General features: G+C 41.7%; 1 protein-coding gene across 3 annotated transcripts in view; it reads left to right on the forward strand.

Annotated features, from left to right (window-relative positions):
* The window catches only part of Ubx (Ultrabithorax), a 106,172-nt gene that overhangs the window by 49,089 nt on the left and 30,673 nt on the right, over window positions 1–26,410 (forward strand). For all 3 annotated transcript variants that reach the window (XM_065480132.1, XM_065480134.1, XM_065480133.1), the window contains exon 2: window positions 20,682–21,077. In XM_065480132.1, coding sequence (XP_065336204.1) covers window positions 20,682–20,989 — 308 coding nt within the window. In that variant the 3' untranslated portion in view covers window positions 20,990–21,077. The remainder of the gene's footprint in view (window positions 1–20,681; window positions 21,078–26,410) is intronic.

Consider the following 26,410-nt stretch of genomic DNA (forward strand, 5'->3'; position numbering starts at 1 on the left):
TGCTCAATTGCGCGCACCAAATAACCGCTGTCATTTAATTTTTCTCCGCTGGTGGGGGAGGGCAATTGGCACCAAGGGTGGTCGTTTGCTCAACCACCTGCGGAGAACAGCCCCCTCTGGGGTGCGGAAATCACAAGAAACTCTCGACAAATATCCGACAGCTTACAATCTTCTTGGGTTTCACATGGAGTTTTATTTTCCGTGCAGGCAAGAAATTTACACGGTATCAAACAGTTCCCGGTATTTTATATATATGTTTTAACTTACGTCAATTATTCAAAGGAATTTATCAAATCAGTTCTTAAATGATAAAAACATTTTAGCTTTAGCCCATTGTGAAAATCAGATAATTTAATGTCATGCTTGTCTGACTGAAACAACAAGCAAATTAACACCCGAACATTTAGTGCGTGTTATGTACACAAGCTATTCAGGTTCGCATTAATGAATGCAGTGCACGCAGGGCGTGTTTATTGACATTTAAGTGACGACGCCAAGAACAATAGTGTCTATGGTTCGCTGGCTTTCGCAAAAGCAAACGTTGAAAGACGTTCGTTTTTGCACGCCGGGACCAGTGCCAAATTGCCCTAGAGGCGACCGCCCCTAATGAGAGCTTGAGTTCTCCGCGCGGCTAATAATATTTTCTCTGTGCTCTGAATTATTTCGACCAGGTGAGTACTTCTTTTTCGATCTGAAGTCGCTGGGCTGAGCTCGAAAAACTTTATTTTCCTTGGCCGGAGAGTGTTTCTGCGAGTGCGCTCTTTGCCAATTAATTAAATTAGACGGCGATATCCAACAACCGCAAAGGGACGGTCATTAGCATTGCTGGCATTCTTGGAAATTAGCGCAAAAAATAAATAGCACCAATAAAACAAAGGGGAGACAAATGGACGCGCTCTCTCAGCTCGTTAAAGGGTTGCATACCTCGCCGCCGCTGCCTCACTCGCACTTTATATATTTCCCGCCTCTGCGTAATTGGGCAAAATTACGCCACCGTTGCTTCTCCTCGGAATGAGTTAAACGCGCGCACAGCACGTTTCCTTGCTCATTTATGCCACAAGATTGCTCTAATTTATAGCCATTGTCTGGCCTGTGCGAAAAGGTCTGCAGATACACGCATTCATATATAACAGGGGTCGGGAAACTTTTTTCAGCTACATAAATAAATTTTGTTTATTGTCGAGCTGCTAATAAGGCTCAACTTTTTTGGCTCAGTTTACTCTCGTAAGCGCAGCATTTGTCTTCATTGCAAAATAATAGACATGAGATTTTCAACATTTTGTCTTAATTTTTAAAAGAAACAAAGTGTCCCAATCAAAATAATGTTTAACAATTTATACATATTAAATATTTCATTTCAACAAATCTCATTTGTAAAGCTTCATTAATTTGTATTTTATATCTTTAAGTTCATTATTTCCAAAATTCATTTGCCTCTACAGCCAAAATACAAAGGCCAATGCCAATGTGTAGAAACGTCTCTGTTAAAATCCTAATTTGTCGCCATAACTTTGCATATGGCTTGCAAACGATAGAGAAATATGCAGCCCAAAAACTCTGGACGGGTTGGATTTGTAGGCATCCCGCCACGAATACTCTTGATTGCATTTATTTATCGCACGCATCGCCTGGTGTCAGAATTTTTGTATGACAAGTGTTTCTCTCCTTCACCCTGTGTAATACTCCCTACTGACCGCTCACCCTCGCTCGCAACAGGTCATGTCACTCTCACGCTCCCTGGCCAGGAGCTAATATTTGCTATAATTATTAGACCCGAAGACTTTACCGGGGTAAGTTCATTATATTTACTCTGATAATTATTGTAATATTGTTGACACGCTAATTGCATAATTATAATTGTTCTCTAAAATATATATATTTCAGTCTCATTCTAATATGTATGGACTTCAATAAATCGCAACTACCAAACGGAATTCGCATATTTGATTCCGCTGGACGAGACCCACACAGGTTCTTCACGTTTCTAACGATGGAACAATTGCGTAGTAAATCAAAAACCTCTCAGATTCCACGTTCCAGATAATAGTGGCCATTTTTCCCATTTCATGTCGTAGGAGGGCAGAAAACGCGCGAGAGGGGATGGTCCGGACAAGGATCTGAATTGGGCAAGGCATGCTAATGAATCAGCTTTGATTTAGGGCCGTGTAATCTGGGATGCATATAAATCAGCCGCGCGACAAAAGTATTTGTATGATTTATCGCTGGCAACAATGCGCCGCACGCCTACGTCATGTTTCAAGAGCTGGAATAATAAATTCCACTTTATCCACATATATTTCTCCATCGTCTTTGTGTTCTCCAGCTCGCACACATGCATGTATAGGTGAAATTTATTTATATTCCTCTTTCACTGGATGGCTGGCTCGCAAGGAAAAGTATATTGGTGCAACGACGAGAGAGAGAGAGAGAGAGAGAGAGAGAGAGAGAGAGAGAGCCGGTCGTGCAGCATCCCTCAAGACGGATGGCTCCTTTTCTTTATCTCTCCAGCGATAGCTGTTTTTTCTGCTCCCTGGTTGGCTCTGACTGCAGTCTTACGGCTGATTTACCAGCTCATTTATCATCAATGTTTTTCTCCGTGGAAAACTGCACCAAAGTCTGATTTACGTTGGCAAACCATGAAAGATGCCAAAGCGAGAGAGATTACGCAGAGAAAACGCTGGAGTTGCAACTCTCGTTTAAAAAATAAAATGGGTGACGCTGAAAAACAGCCAATATCGCAAGAGCGAACACAAATAAGAGCAAGGCTATTGTTCAACCAAGATGTTTCTAATCTAATTAAACTTGCTGCAGTTGCTCATATTGATAGCAATTAAATAGATAGAGAAAAATATTGCTGCATCAACCCAAGAGTTTATCGACATGATGAATATTCAATTGCCAAAACCAGCCATTTTCTTTACTATAAATTTTATTTAAATGGTTAAAAAATATCAGATAAGCTATTTCATATCTATTTCTTTAAAAAACTAGAGTTTGTAATGCTAAATAATAATAATTATGTTCCTATTATTGAATTTATTTGTCTCGATATGGGGCTAAATAGCCCTGCAGAACCATAATAAAGATTTTTTGAAACTAAATCAACAACTTGAAATTATTCAGCCCATCTCACAGTTTGTTAAACACATTCGTCGATGGCTAGAAAAGTGCATCTCATAAATACGGCAGTTTGGCTTCTTTCAATATCTTTCTTAAACACAGTCTGCGTCGGCTATACGACTCCCAGTTGCTCAATGAAAGGTTAAAGATAGTGGTCCCTTAGATGCCATAACACCAACCCCTGTCCGTGATTGCCATAGCAGCGCGTGTAAAAAGCAGCGAGCAGAGCGTCGGCAGGCTCTTGCTCTCTTATATTCTGAATTGCCGCGTTTATTTTCCTGCCGCCGCCACCGCTTTTTATCTCCTCAAGGTGAAAGCCACTTTTGAGCTTGGCCCTTTTCATATTATTTCCTCGCTCACAAAATATTGCGCCCGCTGACTTCTGGCCTCGATTTTTGGCGCAACAAAAAATGTGAAAATCCACCCCGACTGCGTGCAGTTTTTCCTACAATGAAACGGTTTAGTAATACTACTTCATGAAATTTTACCTTGACCGCATCTCCAATGGTTATTTCTGGAGAAAGTTTCCAAAACGCTCCATGCCAGACAATAGCCACGAGCAAGGGTACGCACGGTTTACTGAAGGGGATGAAATAATAGAAGATGCAGCGCATTCTTTTCCTTTTTTTTCATAAAGGATGATTTTGTGGAGGTCGCAATAAATCATTCGACGTTAGAAACCTTTGATAGTCCTTGAATTGATGTGCTCCTCGACTTTCCAGAGCTTGTAGAATGTTTGGAAGGAATTATAAAATCTTGTATGAGTTTTCCCAAATGATTTTCAGGCCCTTGCTTAATTTTGTAATTAGTTTAGATTAAGGCATTACTTTCACCCCACGCATATTTTGTCGCCGCAGCTGTTTATTTATTCCATTAGTACTATTTTTCATTAAAACTCGTTCTGGAGAGTATTACACTCAATTGAGTTAGTATAATGAACTCAGAAATCAGACTTTTATGGAGGCTCGGCTTCCTGCTCGGGGAAAACTACCACATAATTATTATATGTACTGCTCGTGTCTGATAAAATTACACGATCGAAAAACGCGTAGAGGCCGAGCCCCCCATTTCAGAAAGTGCCGGGGGGACCCAATTTGATATTATTTGCAAAGATTGGCTGCCGTGGGCGCCAGGGGGAATGAAAAATTCAAAAGGGGCATCATTCATGATAAAAATGTAATTAACTGACGCGGAGTATTGAGTGCCGCGCGTGCATGGTGTGTGTGTGTGTATAGCTGGCGGAAAATGGCGTTCCAATTGACTGCTGGTGGAAAAGTGGGTGTGCGAGAAGAAGGAAAAGAAAACGCTCAGGGGTGCGACGCCGCCAAGATAAATGAACGAGCGGGGGCTTGGAAATTGGAATTCGCAGGGAGGTGGCTGCGATTTATAGCACCTAACGTTCCTGCAACGCTTGCCGCTGGAAAATTACAAACACACCCACGAGCAGTCAATTCGGTTAATGTGTTTCTGATTATACATCCAGCCAATTTCTCTCTGAGCCAGTCCATCTCAAACGCTTGCCCCTGTGGGATTGCGCCACCGGCCACACACAACATATACGAGACACTTTGCTTCTGTGTGGTTTTGCCCTATCCACTTCTTTCTGCGTCTGCCCGTGCGAGAATACCTTGTGCCATTGCATATCAATTTAACAAATCAGACTCAGTACCAAACAGCTTAAAAATTTATAAAATTAAATTCATAAAATTGTATACAGGTCTGTTAAAATGAGGCCTCAAAAGAGTCAACCGTGGGTGCGGAGTATTTTTTGCAGCTGAAAATTGATCACTATCATCCATGTAAATCATTCTACCTGTCGCAGATCTAAAAAGAAAAAAAAACACCAATAAAAATTTCCCAGCGTGTTAGTTTTATGAGCGGCACTGAACACGCGCCAATGTGTCCATGCATGTATGTGGAAAGCTGAAATGAATACAAGGGCCGGGCAAGAGTGAACGTATGTGTGGTGCGTGCTGAGTGAGCGGTGTTTGTCATAGTACAGTGTCGCAGTGACACTGTGTTTGAGCCCTCTATGCATGTATTATTGTACAATGCTCGGGACACGACCTCAGGGGTCACCCATGCAAAGTGCACGGCACATAATTTAGCGGGTTATGCTGCTGGGTGTGTGTGTGCGGAGGCTGCTTCATGGTTTATCGCCTAACAACAACTGCAGTGTGGGGAATTGGAACAAGTATCCTGCAAATACGCCGAACATGGATCTATTTCGATTACTAATTTGCTAGAATGCGGCAATATGCATTAATACGCAGACAATAGAGTTGCGAGAGAGCAGAGGAGCACACGGCACGCGGCCGACATGGCACATGCAATCGATTATTTATGCATGCACAGCCGGACACTGCTCGCCGCGAAAATGGTCAACAGTCGGCATAATGACACCCAGAAGCAATGGTACAATTAAATTTTGCAAGAGAAAACTAGTTATTTTTCCCCGAAGTTCAATATAGGCTCAAAAACTCCACGCAACCAAGCGTTCAAAAAGGACTTTCAGACATTTTTTGTTCTTTCGTTTTTATGTTGCAAAATAAATTTATATTCTAGCGCGTACGGTTAATCAAGTTTCTCGTATTTTTATGGATTTTGATGCATCTACATTTCGGACCAGCCATAAAAAACGGATTTATTGGAATTTGCAACCTGTATGACATGCGTGTAGCAGCAGTTGCATAACCACAAATCATTTTCTAATATTCTCTATATTTCTAAAATAAATTAAGACTGGAATAGCAGACATAAAAAATTAAATATTCTGCGTTTTTCTGTTATTTTAGAGAAAAATCTTCACCTTGTAGCGATTTCATTGCTTTTCCCTTCATTGATTTTTGTTCAAAAGAACAGCCATTTCCAAGCAACGGTCGGGTATACCATTTGAATGTTTACGCGCACACCTCCTCGGGTTCCTTTATTATCATTATTATTGCCCTGTTTCTGCTATTCACATTCGGTGAAATGGCGCCATCCGTCTTCTCGAACTTCAGGGAGGGTGCGGCGCGCGCCTCTCCTCCTTCATCCTGTGTTGCATGCAACCCCCAGAAGCAACAAATATTTATCCCGGATCGTCCCGAACACTGTGCAGAGGAGTTTTGTAAATTCACCAGCAGCGAAGTAAATGCAATTCTGGTAGCAGTTAATATTCGAAATGGGTGCGGCAAAAAGTGATTTATCGCCGTCTGATTGATTGCGACGCGCATCTAAAAAAACGTTTTATCGTGATTGCGAATGCGTGGTGGGTCCACTTCTTGAGCGCGTATGCATGCCTTCGAAATCCGTCACTGGCGGTCTGGGTAAAATAAAGGCGGAATTGAGGGATGCTGACGTCCTGGAAAGGGAACAATAGACACGAAGGGAGGCCGGCGCATGCATGAAAGATGAGCGGGCGCCAGCAGAGAAAAGAAAAGGGATACACACCAGAGACTGAAAAGCCAGCGTGCTAGCACATCTGAATTTAAAAGCAGCGGCAGCAGCCATGGAAAATTAGAATTACAAAGTCGGCCAACGGAGGAAAAAAATATAGCGAGCGCGTATATTTAAGAACGAGTAAAAAAATTCCGGCCGCTGCTGCTGATGTGGCGAGAGGCTTAATTGAGAGTGCTGGCTGCTGCTGCTGCTGGTGATGTAAAACGTGCGGAAATTCAGCATTGTCTTAAGTGGCATGAATAATTAAACGCGCTCAGCAAATTAAACATGCAGAAACACCGATTTCTACTTTGGCTGCTACTTGAATTTCATCTCCATTTATCACTCAGTGGCCAATGGAGAGCAAAGAAGTGTCTGGCGAATATGTAAATCAGAGCAATGTGTGCAATGCCTTTTTAGAGCAGGGCTCCCAGCGAACGCCTAGAAATGTTTATTGTTGCTTTTACTATCAATTGGATAAAATGCTTACTCTGCAAGAAATTTACAACAGTAAACAAAATCTCAATATGGATAACGATTTGGATTTTTTCTCAAGAACAATTCTCTTGGATGCTCAATAACATTGAATTAATTCTAGACGTGCGTGGCTTTTAAACTAACTTTGCTTTTAATTGTGTTCTCGCTGGATGGAGGTACATAGAGGCGTCGCAGCCATGGATATTACTCAGTCAGCTGCGTGTGGTGTTGCAGCTTTTCTCCTTCTCTGGGAATGTGAGAGCTGCTGGGGAAGTTCACCCCCTGACAACTTGAGCAATTCTTCTTGTCTCTGCACCCTCCAAACGCGCGCGCACACACACACAAGAGAGAGAGAGAGAGGAAAGAGAAAGCCCAACACGAGAAAAGCATCTTTCTAGCCAGCCAGACACAATGAACATTTCGTGTGCATATAAACATTCTCCTTTTGGGAATATTTTCCTCCATTAGGCAGTCTGGAGTGATATACTTAAATGAAGTTTTGCTTTCATATTAAAGATTGAAATGCTCTAAATTTTGCTCAAAATATGAGAGTGAAAAAAGTGAAAGCCGAAAGGGACGGTTGCAAAGTGTATGTGAATTGGCTTTTGAAAATGAATAAAAGTAAAAATATCAAATATAAATAGCAAATCTAATTTATCATTTTGACAGGAGGGAAGCAGAAAAAGTCTTGTTCAGATGGCAAGAAAAACGGTGTCATTTTTGCAAAATTTATTGGACGTTTGCTGAATTACGACCGTGTATATATATGTATTCGTTTTAGTTTGCGCATTTTCTTTTCGCACAGCATAAACATTTCAAGTAAGTGTGCTGCTCGGGATGAGATAAAGAATGGCGCGCGCGAGAGAGAAGTTATTTTATTTTGCGAGCAAAAAACGCAGAAAAAGCAGCAGCCCATGGCAAAGAGCACGCAGCAGAGAGAAATAATATATTATTCGTCGTGTAGTGTACAATATGCGCGTCGTTTTGCCATGAAAATTGTAATCCTTCTCGCGCCGCCGCCGCCGCCGCCGCGCTGATCCCCCACAGTACTCTTTGCGCCCATAAATCCAGCTGCGAAGGGAATTTAAACGGCAACACGAATTTCACACTTTGCATAATGCAGCCAGAGGCGCCGCCAAATTGGATGCGAAAGTGCCACGCTCCATTTTCCCGCCGACTTTCAGCCTGCCAAGTGCGCCGACCCTCCGCCGCTGAAAATTCACTGGAAATTTGAGCCCGTGTTATTTCAATATTCCGCAAGCATCCGCCTCGATGCTATAAAAATTTTCGCAAGACGGCTGCTTAAAAAGTGGATATATCCTTTTTTGATGGGCTGGTTGAAAGCTCGAAACGTTTTATTATTGCGTGAATTTATTTCAACGACGCTAATTTAATGCGGCACAAAGTGCCCATATGAATTTAAATTTAGTTTCATTGCATGCGGGACTCATTTAGCAAGATGTTTGCATAAGTATTTTTGCGTGAAACCAGACTAAACATGAACAATATTTTAAATTCTACGGTTGGGCGGACTCGCGTTCTTCTGGAAAGTGAGAAACGCGCGTTTTCAGAAAAATGTTTTATTGGCGAATTCCACGAAAAGATTTTGTTGCCTCAGAAGGCGCGAAATTGAAATACTGTCAGTACAACATGCTAAATAAATATTTATATAAATTTTTTTAATGAAAGCGTTAAGATGAAATGCATAATAAGTTTGTATAAGGCTCTGCGTACTCAATTTAGGCTTTAATGAATTAAGAAGTGGATAAAATAAACAGATTAAAATCATATTTCAAGAAGACGGTTTTCTTCAAAATGGTACTTTGTCAAAGTTTGAGGCATAAAATATTAAAATTTCTTTTTTTTACCAGCTGTGAGAAAAATATTTTTTGTCTAAGTTAGTGCGCATACCGTATGAAATTAAATCGATTTCACTTCATACTGATTTTTTAACAGGTGCGCGATCGTGGGTTATTTCATCACAAATGAGCATAAAATTAATGTGAACTCGTGGAGCAAAAAATCCTATTTGAAACTTGAAATTCTTCTCATGCCGCTTCATATGTTTTCATGCTTCGCCGCCATCAAAATTTATTGCTGAGTAAACATGTTCGCGGCAAAAATGCATTTTAATCACGTTCGAGCCACACAATGCGCCGGATGCAGCTTTTTAGACGAGCTGCATGCGTGCACACAAAAGGGGATGATTAACGTGCTGCACCCAGGTGGAGGCTAATTAATAAACACGCCATTGCTCGTGGCTTCTCAAGATATCTTTACGAGGTGTCCTGGCGGAAGGTGTGGTTGCAAGTGCCCTGCAGGGCGCCCGCCGGATTTACTCCCTGTGGCGAGTGCCGCCGCGGCTCATTATATTCCCCACTTGGCCGAGACCCCGCCCACAAACAACACCCCCGTGCTTTTTCAGACGCAGCACTCTGCTTTTGAATGATTCAAGTAATAGCTGTAGGTAACCAAATAGGCCATGATTTACCTGCCGCCCGCTATAAATTAACAAGCACAAACGGCTGGAAATCAGAGGCGGAAACCACTGCGCCGGCGGCACAAACCGTTGGACTTTTAATTAATTGCTTTATTAAATTCATTTTGGTCAGCTTGGTTTAAGTAAACCATATATAGAATCCTAACCATTTAACTAATTTTTTATTCAGATAAACTATTCGCACAAAAATTATGATTGAATTAATTTATTGAAGTATGCAACCTTTCATTTAAAAATTTTTCGTAGTTCTTCTAAATGTGGCTTCTCCGTGCGACTATGAGTAAGAGGAATATGGTTGGATATTGAGCTTTAATGCGATCTCATATATGATATCTCAAATTAAATACAGGATTAATGAGTTTTAGCTCTCCTGATTGTTATTTTGAGATCAAAATATAGTTAGCAATAAATCAAGAAAACTCATTTTCAAGCACTTCAGGGAGTGTTATTCGCGTGGTGGCTGCAGGCTTTGTCTTTTTCCCAAGATGGTTCCTCTCTGATTAGAGTTCATTTTTCCCCTGGATGATTTATCACTTTCTTATATTCCACATGCACACGCGCTGCGCTGTGCCCAGGTCACGTGAGTGGTGATTTATCGTGCTCCGTGCCGCACCGGCAGCCCCTCACAGCCAAAATCAAAATTAATTCTCCATTCCACGTGTGCACTGCTCGCAGCTCGCCTACTCGCAATGCCAAAAGTTCTCTAACGTCGTTTTTATTGTATGCGCGCTATAAGTCTCTCAGCCTGACGCTTTTTGTGCAAGAACACAAATTTCCAGCCCGCTCTGACGCCGATTTATGCCTGTTACGAAAATTATTAAATTTAACTCGCTTCTTCGCATCCAGCACCATTTTTCTGGGGCTTAGTGCGAACACTGCGCGCATCTAGCGCGTTTCCATTTCCACATCATCAAATCTAAAGCAATCCTAGAATTACGAGCAGCGAATATCTGCCAGAGAAATGCCGTGTGTGTGTACAATGTAATGCACGTAATAAAGTGCATAATATCGGCGGCCACGCTGATAATGGTCGTGATTTAGCGAGACTGGCTGGAATTAAATGAGCATGTCACACCGCAAGGCTGCTTGCTGGCTGCCGGCCTGAAATTTATACCGCCTGCTCATGGGACAATACATGAAAAGTCGTGAGCAATTCAGTTGTTACTCGACTTTATTATTTTCTTTCTTATTTTTTTACCCGCAGAGTGTACGCGCACCAATACATGCTTGCTGCGGCTGGCTGGTTTAAGTTCGTGCCTCGCAGCTTAACCCCTTGAACCTTAGGTGCTCCGGTGTAATATCTGAGGTACTCCAGTGTTATAATTAGGCCAAGCATGCGAGGCGAGAAGGCGATATAGACTATTTTGTATACTTACACTCTCAGTGTCTTAATATGGATAAAGATCAGTGACAAACATCGATCACAAGTGCGAATCCTGAAATCAATGAGAAATGATTAATTAAAGATAAGACAACAGTTTTTTTCTTAATTTTTAAAACTCGTGAATTAATTTCCACAAATAAGAGTTTTCTTAGATTTATTTACTAAATTTCGCACAATTCACACGATTTTATTTGAACTTGTGAGTCAAAAATAAAAAATTGAAAACCTCGTCAAATTGTAAAATATTAAAATAAAATCTAGACGCATCCAACAAACGGAGAAAAAGTAAAACATAATACACACAACCCCTCTGCATGGGTCATATGTATTATATTTGTAGCAACTAGTGTCCAGCAGGGGCACTCGAGGGTTCACTTTCCTCATTTCTCATTTGCCGGATCCCCTGCGATCAAATTATTCTCCGCTGGTTTGCTCATGGCGGCGGAATCAGCAGGAAATGTTGCTTCCAGCGTCTCGGTTGACACCATGCCGACCTCTCTCCTCGCATGCTCGCATCGACCACAGCAGCATACAGATTTCCCACTCCTCTCAGAATTGATAAATGTCCTACTCAAAATGATAAAATGCCACCCATTTTGCAGGCGACGCGTCCTCTTTCTTTTTCCTTTTTTTTGGTTCAGATCTACAGCAGCCAAGGAGATGATTATCAGGAGCGCATAATGGAGCCTCTTTTTGTACTTACGGTTGCATCTCAAGTTGCTGGCGCATAAGTTGAGCCAGGCCACGAGTAAAAAGAATAAAAAGCGGTTGCAACGAGCGATTCTCGAGCGCGATTGTGCGCAATGGGCATGCACGCGCCCTTTCCCATATTATTTACTCTTAATTGACACTGCAGATGTTCATCTCTCAGTGGCTCCTCGCGATATGACATATTATTACACGCATGCTTGCATATTCTTTTTCAAGGTGTTTTATCATTCATCGTATTCTGCGTGCAAGACGCTTAAACTGCAATAAAAGCAGAGATAATGATATCTGCCACAAAACGGTGTGCAATTGAAGTGTTTTTTGCGCTTTTGAGTTGATTTTAGATTTTACCCTAAAATCAATTTGCTTTAAAGGTTGCGTATTTTTTATTCCACTTTCTGTTGATTTTCTTACTATTTCGACACGATGAAAAAACGGCACAGTATAGTGCAAACCATATTTTATGAGAGAATTTTTATATGTAAAACGGAACTCATTGGCCATACAGACTGGCTGCCTGACTTCAAAAGAGTTGAATGGACGCGGCCATCTTTTCCCCAACCTTCCTTATTATAGTTTGCCTAAAATGCCACAGCATTCGTCAGCAATAATTCACAGACGGCTTCCCACATGACAAAGGGAAATTTGTAAAACAAAAAGTTGGGCCCACTCCACTCGTCTGAGAGCAGCCGATGAAAAATCGGCGTCAGCTGCTACGAAAAGAGTTTGTCACTTTCGGCTTAGCACACTTATAAATAAAACGCGGTGGAGTGAGCGACGCTCTGAAATTGTTGCACCACCATCAGCATCTCCAAGAGAGCAATCTCCTCTGCGGAAATAATTTAAGTTGATGTTTTATTCATTGCGAAAAATTAAATTTCAGCGAGTGGTGTAGTTTACTTGCAACATGTCCAGCCATGTTTTTATCGCATTCATTAAAGTAAGTTGTTTTTCTGGTCGCCGCGAGACAGCAGAAACGCAGCAGTTACAGATTGATCAAGCGAACCTCGCTGCAAACACACACACGAAATTATTTATTGAGCTTGATGCGCTGAATAAGTTGTTTTCCGCTGTCTGCGCTTGTTTTTTGCAACAGATGCGGCAGCAAATCATATGAAAAAAGCGGCCAACAAGCCAATAACTCGTGCCATTGGTCCTTTAGAAAATCATAAATACCCAACAGAGGCATTGTCTCCTGAGACTGCCGAGCGGCGAGAGGCACGCACAAAAAGAGCAGTCGCGATGGTGAAAATAAATCGTCCGCCATTCCACCGCTCGGCGTCTCCATGCATGTGTTTCTCATTAGTGGAAAAATCAAAAATTTTGTCCTGCCTCCAAGTTTTTAATTGGCAACGAGAGCAGGCTGCCTCGCCGTTGCCACACTGCTTTTCAAGTCGCGCACGTCGCGTGAAGTTAATTAGCTGCAGGTTTGGCGCATCTTGTGAAACAGGAAGAGCGATACGCGCGGGAAATATTCATTCAAGTCACATATTTATATATAGCACGCTCTCTCGGCGGCGGCGGCAGCAGCCGCCCTTACATTTATTATAAATCCCGCGAGGGAGAAAATATCATCCTAGAGTCGCATGGTGCAAGATTTATTCCGAGTTAGGGAACTGTCACAGGCGAGAGTAATGTTCTTATTTTTATATCAAGCAGGGAGTTGTGCAGAAGAAAAAAATAAATGGGAATGCTGCCTGGCGTCCCCACACCCATGAAAAGCTTGCACGTATATACAGAAAAGAAAATGCCGTCTCTCTATTTTAAAACACAGAACGAGTGAATTTATCGCACTAGCCGCAGCAGCCCTGGAACTCTAAGGAGTGAGAGAGTGCAATCTTCCTCATCAGAAAAAAACTCTCCTTTAATGAAGGATGATGTACCATTCTAATGCATGGGCCCGGCTGATAAGCTTTTTATTTAGAGGCGGGGTGCAAAGCGAAATTCTTATCAGACACCATGTGGCAAACGAGGGAAGGGAGATTTCGAGAAGGCATTGCCTCGGCGGCCTCCGCGCCGCTGTCTAGGAGTTTAATTTGTCGGGGCAAAGGTGAAGAGATGAGAGCACTTGGGGTTCATCACAAAGTGTCAATGATGAGCTCCAGCAACTGCTAACCAATTTAGAAGCCGTAAAATTAGCTGCTGTTTAGCCTCACGCAGACTGCCACGGTGGCGTTGCAACCAACGGAAACAGAGAGAGTGATATTTTTGGCTATTGATCAAGTCCTGTTATGGACTGAATTCGGCGGGTTTTCTTTCGCTCCAGGATACATAGGCATCCAGTTTATCCAGCGTGTACACGTATAAGTCTCCGTAATGAAGCTACAAATTATAAAAACGAACACGACGGCCTCCTGGGACCAAAAACACTCCTCAAGTTTCATATCCTGTGAGACTTGGTCGAGCAGGTTGCCTAACTGCTCGTTTTTAAGGGGCTTTGTTCAATTAAAAAATTCCAAAAAATCAAAAAGCCTTAGAATAATTTTAAGGATCAAAAATCAAAACAAAATTTACATTTTTTATGTTTAGAATACACCAACTTTTTGACTGATCCTTCACCACGAAAATCACATGCATTATGAATGTTCGTCCGACTGGTTGCATAACGTGCAATTTTTTTCCAGGGAGACCAACAGCGTCTCCCAAAAGACAGATTCTGCGTTCGATCCTTTTTCGCCAGAACGTTATTTCTGCCGGAATATGTTGCGCTATGTATGCATGAGGGATGGGAAATTGTATATCCTCAGCTCGCAGAATGGAAATTCAGCTGCTCTTCTTTTGTGAGCGCGCGCGTCGCTTCCTTTGTTTATTGTCAGAAGGGAAAAGGACAGCGGAACAGCACTCGCGCACACACGGGTCTCAAGGCTGCCATATAATAATGCAAGCCACAAAAATCCACTTGAAAGGCAGTAAAACGATATTATTACCATTTTGATTGCCGTGTCTTTACATTTATGGCTCGTAAAATCAACTTTACGATCCTCACACTTCATTCCGCTTGTAATCGCGCTTCTCATCATACAAAGCAACCGCCTATAAACAAAATTAAGTCCAATTTAAAGTTTTGCGTGCGCACGCACCGAGGAAGAGAAAAGTTGAGCTTTCTAAACTAAATTCTCGAGACGCGCGGACGCAATTTATTGCCGCGGGGTTTTAATTTTTGAGCTGAAATTGCCGCTGCTCTCCCCGCAAAACAACAGCTTGCGCCATCCCTCTCATTTCAAGGGATGAAACAAATGCATCCCGCTTCACCACTCCACCCCTCGATATCTCCTTCAGATATTCGCCGGCAATTAAACTCGCGCGCGCCTCCATTTAAAACAAAATAAATCTCACATCATCTGACAAATTAATTGGAATTTCGTCATCAGCACGCCTCCGAGTAATTAAGCCGGTCAAATTTATGGCTAATTAAAACGAGAGTCGCGTGTGATTTACGCTGCTAAGCGGCAGCCGACGCACGAGCAGAGGTGTGTGTGTTTTCTTACAATGCTTGGGCGAGTGGCTGCAAAAATGTGCCCACACGTGAAATGCAAATTAAGAACAGCAGCCTCCTTTGTAGTCGCGCTGCTTGAATTTAAATGCGCTTACGTGCACTTATTGAGTTGTTTATGTGAACGCCTGCAGGCCCATAACCTATAATAATGATAATATTATGGATGTGGTGTTTGGCGAACAAAGGGTTGCCTGCGACTTAGAAATTGCATTAAAGCAGCGTGTCACGAAGTGCAGACCGACTAATGATGCGATGCATTGGCGAACACGGTGTGCAACATGCAAGTACATTATTCAAGCCTATGATATACACGCAAGTATGTCGTGATAAACAAATAATTCACGTAAACATACTTTTCACCTTAGCTAATTTAGAACTCAATTCCTAATTCGGAGCGTTCAGAAAACGCCAATGAAAAATGTTGTTACGTAAAAGTTAACAGCTCAATGATCATATATATTTAAAAAAAAAGTTAGTTAACAATAATTCTAACCTCAAAACTGACAGTCACTTATTTAAATCGTATTTAGAAATCAGCATCAGCTAAGCATTTTATCTCCATTCCAGGTAAATTTTTTTATTAAGACTTATTTAAATTATTCACGTGATAATGTATTATTTTGACCACATTTTTATTTTCTCTTTATTTATTATATATGCTAGTTCTTCATGGGGACGAGATAGAGATAGACACGAGAAAATGTAATTTTTTTCGTTTTTCGGCTATTTCACGCGGAACGGATACAAACATGGGAGTGTTGGATCGATAGGCAAATGGGGAGAAATTTTACTGTATATCTGACGCACTGTGCGTGACACTCCATTTCACAACAGAGTGCGCGTCAGAGATTAAAGTCCCAAAAGCTAACAATATCCCAGCGAGATATCCTATAATGACTAATGATTGGACTGAACTTTTGTATCGTTAAATGGCTAAATAAGAGACTTAAGTGTGTGTGAAAGAAAATTTTATCAAACGCAGAAAGCAACATCCACATACAACTTTGGGCTGGAGAGAGAGCGCTAGACATTTTGATTTGTGGCCTGAGGAATTCCAAAGCTCTTTAGATTAAAACTTTGCCAGGCCGCATGTTTGTCGCTCAGGCTCTTGAAAAGCTGCCTCTCTGGCGGAAAGCTGCTTTAATTTCGAGCAGCGGGCTGGTGTGTTTAGAGTTAGCCAAACTGGATTCAGAGAGGGACGTGTATGTATAATCCAGCAGAAATCTGTACTGTATGTGGAAGTCGGGTGAAGTTTTAAACACGGTTTCACCTCTCATGACATTGATTGATTTAATTAAGGGCGCCACACGCTGGTTCAGCATCGCAAAATCGAAAACTAATTAATTGATAAGAAGAGAGGTCACTTGTTCTGGATTAAGTAGTGCTACCAAAGTCGCCGCAGAGATTAGCAACATCTGAGAGGCGCTCGCAGGGCCATTAAAAGGACACATTTGTATCAGCTTGATTAGAAGGGGGAATGAAATCAGAGGCAGGAGAGGGATAAAAAGAAAGCGAAATTAACGTTTAGCACCAAGGGAATAGAAAAGTTTATCTTCGGAGCGAAAAAGAAAAGAAATAAGAGAGAGAGAGAGGAAAAGAAAGGCACGAACTAAACTCAAGAAGATGGAGTGCGACGTGACGCTTTTCTCATTTTAATTGGACAATTCTCAAAGGAAGCATGCGAATAATTAATACGCGTCTGCATGCTGATGAAGAAAAAGGCAATTTATATCGAGATCAAGGCCGCCCCTTTTTAATTAGATATAAATCAGACGGGCCAAATTAGCATTTTTTAAGTTTAACAAGTATTTCAAGCAAGTACGAAACACTCTTTAAAGTACAAGAAAAATCCGTCCTATTTTTTGTCAATATAATGATTTCTTCCCAATTGGTTTCAAGGCCCATTTCATTTAAAAAGAGGGGATTTCATGTACCGCATTGTGTGTGCGATCGGACTTTCAGTGCTCCGGTTCTCTCGTTATCATTCGCTTGGCTGCTTTTTAGATTGGAATAAAAGAGAGGAGGCAGCAGCGTCGTCGCTTGAGAATGGAAATAAGTTACCATGGATACGAAACGTAAAGCTCTTAACTCTTCTCCGTGGACTGCCAAAGGATTTATGGGTGCAGTTTAATTGGTAAAGGAGATCACATATAGGGCGCTCAGTGCCATTGGCCGAGCTCGCAGCGGAATTTGGAATGCAACGTTTCGAGCGCGAGCAGCAAATTCTTATCAGACTCACTACTTCGCTTAAGCTCGTTCCAGATCAATTAAAACAAAAACTGCCACCGGAGCACGGAGATAAAATTGATTAATCTAGAAATTAATGTGGAATAGATTCAATATTTTCACATCCAAATTAGAAATTTGACTCATTAGGAAATTGTTTAGCATCCTGGTAATTGGAAGTCTTTTATTTTATGTAAATGAGAGATTGTTTTACAAAGTTAATGTAGCGCAAAGTGGAAGCTGGATTGGATATCTTTTCCTTCCTCTCACACTGGATTCTAGGACTGAAAAAGAGCTTTGGAAAGACATAAAATTTGTTCATTATCTTTTACGTCTAATTACTAGCAAAGAGCAACAAATAAAATTGCTAAACAATGGCATCGGCTGTATACACGACAGAATACCTGTATCGTTCTTTTTTATCTTCATTCTGTATACCGACATTTGCGCCTCTTTATTTTATTTCGTCGCAACAAACTACCAGTCTTGAGCAGCAAGTGGTTTAATGAAATGTTTTAGAAAAACGGCCCCGACATTTTAGATGCATTTTATGCGCTGCTAACAAGTTAAGACGCCGAAGCAAACCGCGAGACTGCTGATTTAAAACGACAGGAAAGAAAGACAATGAAGCTACTTCAAAGGTATCAATGCCGAAGATTAAATCTGCGATGAACCTGAAATATTTCTTTTGTAATTGACAGCTCGAGTTGAGACTGCTGTGTACAATTAAAATTCAAGCGTAAATTTCATTGTAAGAGCAATGAAAGCCAAGAGAATCTCAGCTTTATTCGATAAAAATATTGCAATGATGTTTATATAGCTCCAGCGAGGCAATAAAAAGTGAATGTAATGAATGTTTTGCTAGAACAGCTCGATTTTATCATCTTAAAATACACATATATACACACAAGAGTGAACAAACTTGCCAGACAAAAGTTGCTGGTGTTTATTGTGTGAAACTGACGAAAGTGTCTCGTTGTTTTATTGGTAGCGAAAGCGACTGTAGGGCAATAATCATAAAATTCTATGCGCTGCTATGAATGAGACATTCTATTAGACGCGAGAGATACATTTATAATATAAAAACAGCAGTTATTTGCAGTACTATAACTTGGAGTGCGGCTTAAAGAAAACAGAATGAGATCACGTATTTTTTCCAGCAGTGCATAAATATATACGATACAAAATAGCTAATATGCCAAGTCGAACTTTTCCGCATATAAAATTGGTAAATATAGAGTTTAATAGTTGTAGGGAAAATTAAAAACTATTGTTACACTCCTTAGGTGTGTGACTAGTGCCAAAAAATATCGTGTGTTGATATTTTAATTTTTCTACTCAACTACTGTTCATATGCAATGCTGGAAGCACATATTATTATTATTGGATATTGATTCGTCTGCAAGCGTATAGAAAAAGTATTTAATCGTTTTCCGTTTTTCGAGTGAAATTGCCGCCAGCATGCGCCGTATACGTGCGCTACTGTGTATACTGTTGTATAACTGTGGCATGAGATCGTGTGTTTTTCTTTTTATGCCCCGGTATATAGTGCTCCACAGATAAATGACGAGACCAAGCATTCGTCTGTAATGCAATAAAGATTTCAAAGCTGCTGGCTGGCATTCAAAATCCGCTGAAGCAATAAAATTGTGATTTTACCACCAATAAAGACATTGCAAAATTACTTTTGGAATGGAATATAACTCGTCGCCAATAGACAGTGTGTGGGAAACTATATAATTGCTTTTGCATAGAGTGGTGAGTATAAATGGCGCTTTGGAACGCTATTCACACTCCATGAAACAAAGGCGGAATAATGACGCGTTCTGTTTCCACCTTTGAAATCCTTTTTTTGTAAAGTGCTGTCAAATAAATCACATTAAAGTAAACACACACATATTTTCCACCAGCATGACTAATTTAATTGTTTGTTAATGCGGAGAAACACACGAATCAATTGAAAATAATGCTAATGCACACCCGAGAGGAAACCATAATTCGCATTGTGAGCAAGTAAACACGTTCAAGCTGCACACAGCGGCGCACAAGCTCACTTCGCTGGCCGCCTTATCTGGATCTCGGCTTATTTCATAATACATCTAGATAATGGCTTTGTATCTCCTCCTTTTATGACTTAATTCCGATCTAATTTACAATTCCACTTCACATGGCATAAATTCAGACTTGGCGTCGGTGGTCTGCGGCCCGGGCTTTCGCGTGATCTCTGAGCGTTCGTTTGTCCAAAAAATCTTCAGCGAGCGCGCACCTTTTGTCTTTTAATTATTGCGTGATCATAAACACGTCGCTGAGTGGCGTTTTTATGGGACCTGAAAGACTACGCGAATGTTTTTCCATTAAAAACGAATAAAAGTTAAGAAGAGAGTTATTGCCGTGTCAAAATTTCCCTCATGGCGCGAGATTAGATACAGAAGAAACGAAAGCGAGCGGCATGAATTATGGATGCAACAACAACTCAATCGACTTTCATCGTAATTCATCTGTCCACCTTTAATTCGTTTTTTTTCATTCCGTTGTTTGTAAGAGAACTCACGGCGGTGATGCGAGAACAGCGCTTGCCTTCCTCGTCTACTATTAAATTGGCTTGCTTGGACGGTGCCGCCATCATATAATAATAATTTAGGAGGTGGAGTAGTCATGATACACATTTTTTAAGCAGACTGCTGACTTCCAATCTTTTTACCTCGAGCCAGTCTTAACCTTGAGTGATACAGTTTTTTTCAACAAGAGCCATGGGGACTCTCTCATTTCCAGCTCCTCACTTTGTGCTTTAGAAGCCAACAACCACCGATCGAGAAAGCACATAACGATGAGGCGTGATCTTAAAAAAAGCAGCAGACTTCAAAGGGACCCAATGTAAATATTTTCATTGTCGGTTGATAACAAAACGAGCAAGCGAGAGAAAAATCGCTTTCGCTCTTTCAAAAAGTCGTGATCGGAGCCTCCTTTGATATCTTACTCTCTGCTGCCTGTCCACTCAAGTGAGAAGGCATTATTTTTCATCATTATTGCCGCTCCAATACTTGTAAAATCGATCCATAACTCTCAAGTGCACACTTGAAGAGGGCGAAGGGTTGAAATTGGAACCGAAATAAAAATTTGCCATCTCCCAGCCATTTAGTTCCGTCGCGGAAGCTAAGCAGATCGGAAGTGCTATCCATAAACATGTCGGAATTCTCTTGCAATGGTTTGTTTTTACTGCGATAAAATATTGTTATGCTGGCTACACGTTGAATTTGAGGATCCTTGTACTTATGTGTAATTAATTTTTGTCTGGTTTCCTTGAAATACTTGTGCACGTGTATGCTAACTGATTTTTTCCATTGTTTCAGGTGCAAATGGCCTTCGCAGGAGAGGCAGGCAAACATACACGCGATATCAGACTCTCGAACTCGAAAAAGAGTTCCACACAAACCATTACCTGACAAGGCGGAGGAGGATAGAGATGGCTCATGCGTTGTGTTTGACAGAACGGCAGATAAAAATTTGGTTCCAAAACCGACGCATGAAACTAAAAAAGGAGATTCAAGCCATTAAAGAGCTCAATGAGCAGGAGAAGCAGGCACAAGCGCAGAAAGCCGCTGCAGCAGCCGCGGCTGCCCAAGCGCAACATGCAGGAGGTGACGGGGGCCATAACTAGGGCACACCGCCCCTGGCACCTTCTTCCCAGGGTCCCGGGGCGCCTTTGCACCACCACAACAGTATGATTCCCTCCTGCTGGAGTCAAGGTAAGCAACACACGATGCATGCGACACCATCAGGCATTCGGATACCTCGCCGTGCGTGCTGCTTGCTCCCTGGGCGGCCATCTTGGGATCGCCATTTTTAAAAACTTTCAAAGGTCGATCTCAGGATGGCTGGTGATTTCAGTTGGTGTGTCCTGAAATTACGAAGCCTGTTTCTTGTGGGAGGAAGCGACAACGCGGTTCTGAGGCATTCGGAAGCCGCGGTGACGATTAGATTAGGCTTAATTGCATGTTTTGTTACCTTTGCGGCATGTTATTGGACGCAATTACGCAGGGAAAATCAGATCTACGCGAACGGGGTTAAGTCGTTCTTTGGCACGCCTTGCTCATGTTCGAGTTTGTTTTCATTGTTGTCGAGCGCCGCGTGATGAGCGTTCCGACTCGTTATTTCCGACGGCTCTTCTCGAAGTAATGAATTATTAATTAGTCTGGCGCATCACGAGAACCGTTTTAATTAGCGCAAGGCGTGTTGCGCACGTACACATTCGTTTTTCCAGTCTGCCACCCGCGTCGCGTTCGTGATATTTTTGCAGCGCCGCGCTACTGATAACACGAACACAACCAGCTATATATAGAGAATAAAATATGGCCGGCAGATTGGCACGGCAGATGCACCCAGCATGAATAATAAGCTCGGTGTGATTGCATCGTTAATTTTTGATCACTTGTCCAATCGCGCTTATTGTTCGCACAATGTTCTGCATTATTTGTTCATCGAGCCGTTTGAATAATCAATCAAAAACCAATTGGGAACGCGGATCGGTTATTGTGTTAGACGTACTGAATAATAAAATGTCTCCACGGCAGATGAACTCGGGGCGGTTACTCCATTGTCTGCGAAGCGTGCCCTCTCGTTTGTCGACACCTGCGCCCATATACTAAAACATTTTAGCGCAGGATTTTTTTTTTGTGGAAATTATGGTTTACAAAATTTATCCGTCTGCACTTGTGGTTTTCAAAACACGAGTATTTATATAATGACTTTATGCACCGTGGTGTTTATAGCTATAGTCCTTTGAGATTGTGTATAAGATTGATTGGTTTAAGCATAGTAAATTGCATCGACGCATTAACGATTATTTTGAAAACACGATATAAACCATTTTTTATTTTCGACTGATAGCACTTCTACACGGTTTCAAGGCGTCAAATTGGTCCGATCTCCTTGCCGAGTCACTGAAAATGGCTTGTAAATTATTTGAGCCTCCGCGGCGCGAGGATCACATGTTGTTTGTTAGAAAAGTGAAGCCTCGAGTCACGTTTTTCCTCTCAGTCATGTCTACATAGTCAATTGTTTGAGATAATCACACTAGCGAGAGATCAACGGTGAGATTATAAAATCACCTGTGCATGTGGAAAAGTGTGCGCGGTGTATTCATTCCTGAATGGACCTTTCTAAATTTTTCTGCGTATATATAAAATGCTCATCCTCTGATGTCATCGAGCTAAATAGTTATTTTTAATAAATTCACAAATAGCATGCGTCGGCTGCGATTTGTGTCTGTCTATATCCGCCGCCATAGTAAAATTAGCCCTGGGCCACGGTGGCGATGTTTGGGACGCCGCGTGTGCAAATTCGCTCCGTTATACGCAAATCCTCCATCATATTCACATAATAAGAGAGGAGAGGGTGTAAATCTCTGCGTGCTTTGTAATTAGCAAACAAAGCAGCGCTTGAGCATTAATGGCTCTAATACCTTGGCATTAATGGGAGGAGTGGTGAAATGTAAATTGGAAATTATTGCGGCTATGCATAGCAATGAGGACCGAAATCCTCTTTTTAAGTGTACAAAAGACAAGGGACCAAATTTTTTGCTTACTTTTTTGGAAGTATAGCTTAAATAACACTCGTAAATTAAAGAAAAATAAATAAATTCACGGATGAAATTTAAATATAGCAATATTTTTTTGCCCAGAGATAATTTTTTAAAATCATCTCACAGTTTTCTCTGATGATAATTGCATGAATTAAACAGAAACCTTCAAAAATGGCTCTATTTGGTGCCGATTGACTATAGGAATGAAATTTGATTAGGAGAATTAAAAGTGTAGATTAATTTTTTTGCATTTTTGTTTTCATTTAATTTTCTTCGTGTATCGATATTTTTTTAACTCTCCAAGTCAACCCACAACAAAATTGATCGTATTTCCATTCGATCAAAATTGCGGAAACGCAGCAATTACGCGCGGTGGCGATTTGCTACCGACCAGATCGTTTACCTTCTAGTCTGCTATTTGCTAGTAATGTCGTAAACCACCGGTAGAGTCCTCTTTGAACGGCATAAAGTTGCGCGTGATCTCGGTGGTAACTCGATATCCCGAGTATCCCGACTCGGCCCATCATTAGCGGTTTATTTTACGATCGGCGCCTGGCCGGCCTCATTCAAATGATTGTTTATGTCTTCATGATATCAATTCAAATCGCAGCTCTCAATAAATAAGGCGAGGTGTGTAATTTGGTTGCAAAGCGCGGAATTTTACGACGTGCTCGATAGGTGGCTAACGGCGTGACGCCTACCGCCCTCGCAAGGTGAGACGCCACACTATTTATCGGCGGAAGGATACCCACCGGCTTAATGGCTGCCGCGGCGCAAGTAGTGCGGACGGGGCGGTCCTTAATGGTGCAGTAATTCTCGTTTTATGGTTTGTTGTGATGGCATAATAGCAGCTATTGTAGCGACCACGTGTTAGATTTAATAATCAAATCGAGCAAGACCTGCCGCCGTTTGTGCGCCTTGCTTTTTATGAAAGGAGCGACCGCATGAATGAACGTAACACTGTCTTTTTACGACTGCGTTTATTTCTTTTTTACGATCACTTTTATGACGCGATGATGGCCGCGATTATTTTCTTCCGTCGACCTGCCCCCTAATTAATTAAAACGAATTCGCTTCTCACTTGAGACGCGGCTTTTTAAAAGTCATAAAATGAATAATAATCTTTGTGCTTAGTTCTCTTAATTTATTATTAATTACGAAAGTGCATAAAGGTTCGAAAACGATTCAAATTCCGCATTCTCAATTAATCGATACGGACATATTAAACCAGGAGCCACCTATAACAACAATGAGTAACTTCGCGGCCATAAAGTGGTCGTTAGTGCAGCAAATTTACGATAGACGGCATGCCTAGTCCGTGCGAGCGGAAGCCACCGCTGGCGGCCTCGCGCCAGCTTCGCCAGACGACGGCGCCCCCACACCAGACCCCTGGAAGGACCGTCCCATTCAGGCATTCACTCCACCTCTGCAATATAATTCCGAACATAAGCAAGCACAGCATGCGGGCACTACGCGCGAACCTCCCAAATACCGCTGAAAGAAAACTATAAAACGAGACAAAAATTGAAAAGCGCTTTTGTTAATATTTTATAACCCCTTCAATTTTATTGCCCGTTCAAGGTCAATGGCACCTGGTCCGCGGAGCGTGCGTGTGTTCCTCTCGACGAGGGAGGGCTCCTCTTGTTTCAACAACGGCTGGGTCAGCAGCCATGATTCTATTTAGAACTAGTTTTACCTGCCTACCTCGAGGTTGCCACGTTTTTCTCTCCGATCTCCTGCTCACCTGCTCAGCGTAGCTCTTACATAATTCAATAATTGATTTCGCTCCCCAATAACTCAAGCGGCACGAAGAGGCCCATGCGCGCGCGGGAGGTTTCGGCTTTTGTGCATGCTGTTTCGTCTCTGTTAAAGCGGTGACGAAAATGATAATAAAAAAAGAAAAATTCCTCCCGAGGATTGCAGCGCGCGGCTGTGTCCTTAATGCAATTTTCTTTTTGCGGCTCCGTCGTCTTCCAAACACTCGTGGGCCTACACCAAGCCCAAGCAGGCAGGCAGACAGAAGTAAAGTTTGGTGAATTGTGAGACGCGGTGTTTTTCATTTCTTTTATATTACCCTGGACGGCCATAAAGCTATCTGGGCATGACCGATCTTCCTCCGACGCGAGCAGCCAACCTCACTTTCCTATTATTTCCACAAAGTTCTTTCTTTTCGGCAAACTTTTGCGCCGCGCGCCGATACATTTTGCCATTTATACATCAGCCGAAATTTCATCTCTAATACCTCTCTGCAAATTTATTTGCGAGACGCGGCGGAAATTCTCCAACACGCGCCTCGCCGGCCCGAGCGTATAAATTTTTGGCGGCGTTTGATCAGCTGCAGCATGTGCGGTGGTGTTTCGCTGTTTGGTCCGTCGGGGACACGACAGAGGCACTCTTTTAATTGGTCCTCATAAATTGTCCCCTAGTGACTGAAAACTCATTGCACGAAAGACAATAAAGCATGTGCGCCACTCTCTCGCCCAGATAAATTACGCCGTGTAAATATATTGCATGTAAATTGCTACAATGCAGTGTGTGTATGTACTCTCGCGGCCCATGAATCCGCAGCCAGAACCTTTTCTTGAAACAGCGCCGATGGGATTAAAATGCTCCACATATTTAACTGTGCGCGCGCCTCATTTTTTGCTACTGCCTGCTTTTCTTGAACTATTTCACCTTCCCAACGCTTCTAATTTACTTCTTTAGCGCATTCTAGAAATCTACTATATCTCTTATTCCTGTTAGCTTTTGAAAATATACGCAAAGATATTTTATTTCAGGTGTATTAGATTTACAGGCCAACAATTAAGCTCATTTTGCATTGTAGTTAATTGTTTGTGAAATTTAGCAACAGTTTGTCTCAACATTTTGCAATAATGAAACCAGGACCGCGAGGAACAGGTAAATTTCAGATTTTGCCAAGTTTCTCTAAAAAAATAAACGGGTGTCAATGATTTTCGCTTTTCGTCGCGATCTATCCAACGGTGTGCGAATTATGAGCTATAAATCTACGTTCTGGTGAAATAAATCGTGATTTATATTGAGGAGACAGTGCTAAATCCCCGCGCATGCAAACTTTTTAAACCTATTGTCTCAAAAATTTAAACGACAACCAGAGAAATTTTTAGCATTAGTCCTAATTTTTAGAACAGTATTATTCAAGTAAAAGTATAAATGATTTTTCACGATTTATTGCATAAAACTTTATTTTAATATTGAGGAAATTTTGTAGTTCCTGGCATCTCCTCATTATATAAAAATCATCCAGAACCGCTATTAAATTCCGTTTACACCTCCACAATCTCATTGCACACATTTGCACATTATTTATACTGCGACACGGCTGACACTTGGGAATGTGGATTGCCTGAGAGTGCATCTGACGCTCTGCTTGAATATTCAAACTCTTAGAGTAGAAAATGTCTTAATCTTCATGACGTGAACGTGCACCGAGTCTCGATATAATATCGAGAGAGGTTTCAATGAACTTGCAAATTG

The sequence above is a fragment of the Cloeon dipterum genome, chromosome 2 (assembly GCF_949628265.1).
Source record: "Cloeon dipterum chromosome 2, ieCloDipt1.1, whole genome shotgun sequence".
NCBI classification, from domain to species: Eukaryota; Metazoa; Arthropoda; class Insecta; order Ephemeroptera; family Baetidae; genus Cloeon; species Cloeon dipterum.